This window comes from Nyctereutes procyonoides, unplaced genomic scaffold (genome assembly GCF_905146905.1).
Source record: "Nyctereutes procyonoides isolate TBG_1078 unplaced genomic scaffold, NYPRO_anot_genome, whole genome shotgun sequence".
Taxonomy (NCBI): domain Eukaryota; kingdom Metazoa; phylum Chordata; class Mammalia; order Carnivora; family Canidae; genus Nyctereutes; species Nyctereutes procyonoides.
In genome coordinates this window covers 25157501-25161834 of record NW_026575133.1, presented here as the reverse complement: position 1 = coordinate 25161834, position 4334 = coordinate 25157501, and the positions used below count along the sequence as shown (strand labels likewise).

The 4334-nt window shown below is 62.6% G+C and overlaps 1 protein-coding gene and 1 long non-coding RNA gene across 2 annotated transcripts in view; one reads left to right on the top strand and one right to left on the bottom strand.

Moving 5' to 3' along the window:
* Positions 1-251: 251 nt before the first annotated feature.
* Positions 252-2242, bottom strand: HMX2 (H6 family homeobox 2). The gene is made up of 2 exons (XM_055300235.1): positions 1962-2242; positions 252-1057 (listed from the first exon to the last, which is right to left on the bottom strand). Exons 1-2 carry the CDS (start codon positions 2227-2229, stop codon positions 504-506), a joined length of 822 nt encoding a protein of 273 aa, XP_055156210.1. The 5' UTR covers positions 2230-2242; the 3' UTR covers positions 252-503.
* A 1395-nt stretch (positions 2243-3637) lies between these two features.
* Positions 3638-4334, top strand: part of LOC129493758 (uncharacterized) — a 2677-nt gene continuing 1980 nt past the window's right edge. The window contains exon 1 of the long non-coding RNA XR_008661205.1: positions 3638-3822. This is a non-coding gene — a long non-coding RNA (uncharacterized LOC129493758). The remainder of the gene's footprint in view (positions 3823-4334) is intronic.

Here is a 4334-nt window from a genome sequence, read left to right as displayed (position 1 = left end):
TGAAATCTTCCCCCCTTTCGCCCCTACCCATCCTCGGGACGAGGAAATCGAAAAGAGGCGTTGCGGTAATTGTCCAAAGCCCCCGGCTGTTGTGCGTGTGCATGTACATACATACAGGTATATATATATATATATATATATATATATATATATATACACGGGGAGAGGAGTGTACCTGGTTTGGTTGGTGTTTTTCTGACTTTCCCTCCCCCCCCCCCCTTACCAATCAATGTAGATTATTTGGCCGAAACTCCCTTTCCCACCGCCGCCCGAGAACATCCCCTCCAAAGCGGTTTTCAAAGCGCATCGGTTTGTTTTGGGTAGCAAGCAGGCGATCTGGCTTGAGAAGTGCCGATAAATACCCGAAACGATCAAAACAAAAGAGCAGGGCAGAGGCCATAAATAAGAGATAATGAATACACATGGTGTATTTCTGAGTATTTCTGGCAACAGCCCGCCGCGCCCCGGAGCGCCGGGAGGGGGCGGCGGGAGGCGGCGGCCGCTCAGTAGTCGAGCTTGTTGTAGAGGTTGTAGAGGGGTAAGGCCGAGAGGTTGCTGCCCGGGTAGTAGAGCGGCGCGGGGAAGGCGAGCGAGCGCGGCACCGGCACGCGCAGCAGCGAGCTGTCCCGGAACACGAGCGGCATCCCCACGAGAGTCTGCGCCGACGCGTGTGCCATGTTGGCCGCCTCCAGCTCCGCCGAGAGCTGCCGCTTCCACTTGTTGCGGCGGTTCTGGAACCAAGTCTTGACCTGGGTCTCGGTGAGCTGCAGGCTGGAGGCGAGGCAGGCGCGCTCCGAGCTGCTCAGGTAGCGCTTCACGTCGAAGGTGGACTCGAGCTGGTACACCTGGCTGCGCGAGAAGACCGTGCGCGTCTTCTTCTTGGCGGCGCCCGCCTGCCGCTCGCCGCCTGCGTCCCGCGGCCGCTCGGGCCCTGGCGACGGCGAGCCCGCGGGCAGGAGCCTCTCCTTCTCCTCCTTAAAGTCCGGGTGCGAAGCAGAGAGGAAAGGCGTGCGCTCCGAGCTCGCCGGCCCCGCGCCGCCGCCGCCCTTGGGGGTACCTGGAGAGGGAGAACAGGCAGGGAGGCATGGACGGGGGGAGCCTCCGGACCCCCCAGCCCCGGCCGAGGCCAGGGCGATGCCGGGCGGCGGCAGCCCCGGTCCCAGCCCCTTCCTCTTCTCCCTCTCGCTGGTACCCAGCGCCCGGCCCCCTGGCCTGGAAAAAGCAACGGGACCCAGCTCCCTCCAGTACGGGGTCTCCCTCTGCGCCCCCGGCTTCGTGGAAAGGAAGGAATGTGGCAGCAGGGGGAGGAAGTCTGCACGGGGTGCACTAGCATCATTTTAAAAGGTGATTTTTGCCTCCTGATAACCGAGCTGGAAGGGTTCCCCGAGCTTTATAGTGTGGCATCATTTCACAGGCCGTTTGTTCGGAAATCACGCTAAGGACCAACGCGGGGCTCCCCTTCGTCAGTGTTGTAAAGAGGAACCATCTCTGAAAGGCACCATTGTCAATCATCTTGGAGTGGTAATCAGGCCGGGGTGGGGGGGGCGGGCAGAGGGGGGGGGAGAGGAGGAAAACAGAAGCTGGAAGAGATTGCGGTGGAGACAGATGGACCGCTGGGACCCGACTTCTAGACCTCTTGTTCGGAGAGTATCCGACCGATGTACAAAGGGGACACTGAGGGCAGGGCCGTGTGTGCGGCCCGCCCAGGACCAGCCCGCGGTGGTATGTTCTCCTGCCAACCCAGCCTTCTCCGAGCCCGCGCCGCGCGAGGTCTGTGTTCCCGTCACCTCCCGAGCCCCCTCCGGGAGGAGGAGACAACAACGCGCGCGTGTGCCCTCCCTCCTCCCTGGACCCCGGGCGGGCGGCCGGGGCTCTGGCCGGAGGGGGCCTGGATGGACCCCGGCACAGCTTCCCTCCCCTAGAGCTTGCTCGCGGCCGACCCGGCGGCGTGCGATCCTTACCCAGGCAAGGAAAGGGGATGGGGGGGTGATGCTTGGGGCCCGGCTCCTTGGGGCCGTGCGGGTCTGGGCAGAAGCAGGCAGGTGCCTTCCAGCCGTCGTCCGGCTCCTCCTCCTCCGAGGACACGGACAGGCTGCGCTTCCTGGCCGGCCAGCCGGCGGGCTCCCGTGGCACCTCCGAGGGGCCCCCGCCCAGGATGGACTGAATGGTGAAGCTGGAGACGCCGCCGGCCGCCGGACACCCCTTGCCTGCATCTTCCTTGCTGCCCATCCTGGGTTCATAAGAAATCGGAGGAAACCAAGAACTCCCTTTAGAGACGATCTGGGTGGAAGGTGGTGCAGGCAGGCAGGCAGGCGGGGGGAGGGGCGGGGAGGGGGGCGGGGGGAGGGGGCGGCGAAGCTGGCGAGGCGTCCCCTTTGCGCGGGGGACACGCGGGCACGGGATGGCTGCGCGGGGACCCCTGCCTGCCCGGCTCTGGGTGCGCCCGCCCAGCCCCGCCGCGAATGCCCGTTCCTTGCCCGCCAGCTCGCGGGGTCTCCGCGGGCGCGGAGGTGGCGCGGCCTCATTTGCATAGAGGTTACCCGGCCGCGGCCAATCGCAGCGCCGCCGAGAGGCCCCGGAAATTTTCAAAAAGCCCAGGCCCTGCACGCAGCCACTGTGCGGCCCGGAGCGCGCCGAGCCCCCGGCGGGCATCTGCAGTGTCCAACCAGGCACTGCCTGGCGGGCAGCAGCACGGGTTCCAGCCCGCGCCCCCGGCCAGTGTGGCGACTCCCACGGCCCGGACTCCGGCCCTCCGGAGGGGCAGGGGCGGCGCGGGGCTCCGAGCTGGAGTGGCCGGACGCCTCCCTCGAGCGATGATGGGTCCTCGCACCGTCGAAGGAGCTCCTACAGGCTGCTCCAAGACCCTCCCCTAGCCTCCCACCCCTTCTCCCCCACGGCGGGCGGGCGGCGGGGCGGGGGTGCAGAGCTGGCACCCCAAGACCGCTTCGTCCCTCATGGGAGGGAGGGGGTTTAGGAGCATGCGCCTCCTCCGAACTGGGAGCTTAACTGGGAGTCCCAGGAACAGACAACTTCTGTGCATCCCAGCCTACAGAACTCACCCCTGTAACAGGCCCAACGTGTTAGCCTGCATGATCCTTGGGGATGGGGAGGAGAGACCTGGATCTTGCCGCAAGGGATCCTGGTTCAAGTCCCAGCGCCACCATTTACAGACTGCGTGAAGTAGGACAAGTCCAGTCCCAGTTATACCCTCACTGCCCTCACAGGTGAAATGAACTTCTCAATTGCATCTCCCCATTTCTCCCGTTTTGAGGAAGGCATCGGATAGGAGAGGAAAAGGCACCAAAAGCCCAGAAGCACTAGGAGCTCATAATAGCTATTCTGTAAACTTTTGCTGAATAGCCCATGGCCCACCCTCTGTTTCACAAGTGATCCTCGCTTTTTGGCCAATATTGCAGGCCACGGAATTGCTGCAGAAATAGAAGCGCTTTGATGCTGGGAAGAAGAAGGAGAAGGAGGTGAGAACAGGATATGGTTTTAGAATAAGGCAAAAATCGATCCAAATCTCACCCGGGTGACCTTGGGCACGATACTAAAACTTTCTGAGCAGCAGTTTCCTCCTTTCCCAAAATCCGAGGAAGCAATGCCCACCTCCAAGAAGTTAGCTTAGGTCAAAGTGGCCAACTCCAGACGCCGGGTAAGTGTTCAAGAAACCGTGGTTGGTTCTCTCCTTGCGGCCGCCTCTAAGCCCCGGCTCTCGCCCCTTTAATTCCCAGATCGGCTGTTACTGGATCTAGAAGCAGCCTGGTGCCGGCAAAACGGTACCAGGGCACAGTTGTCTACACAAGCATCGAGGAAACCAAGGTGAGGTAAGACCCCAAGGCGCTAAGGCAACGCCATCCTCCGGCGCTGGGACCTCGGGACCCATCAGCGGAGAGGTCTTGGGAGCCCCCTGCTCCTAGGATATCCCCCAAACGCAACCAAAGTGATAGGAGACTCTGGAGTCAATCCCCACACATGTCCAGACACTGCACCATGACGGTGCAGTTCCCTCCTCGCCCGCGCCGCGCGGGGTTATTGAGTAAAGCGCTTATAATATCATTAGCCGGTGAGTTACCGACGGCAGCCCTACCCGTGGCAAAACCTCTCGCTACTTAACTCCTCGAAGGGCTCGTTAATGGGCTAATTGATTAGGAGTCGGCAGTGCAGCCGAGCAGGGGCAGGCGAGGGGGTGGAGGTAGGGGCTGTGCGCCACGGCCCGGGAGGCCGGCGAGGGGCAGGTGCCGGCCTCCGTCACCGCATTAACCTCTTCAGGGCTCGGCGGCGGGGTCGAGACACATTACAAATGGTCAGCTTTAATCATGGTGTCAGCTCAT

Bases quoted from the DNA above. Each gene is read 5' to 3' on its own strand.
- HMX2 (XM_055300235.1), bottom strand. From the start codon at position 2,229: ATGGGCAGCAAGGAAGATGCAGGCAAGGGGTGTCCGGCGGCCGGCGGC. The intron at 1,058-1,961 runs GTAAGGATCGCA...CTCCCTCTCCAG, and splicing joins CATCCCCTTTCCTTGCCTGG to GTACCCCCAAGGGCGGCGGC.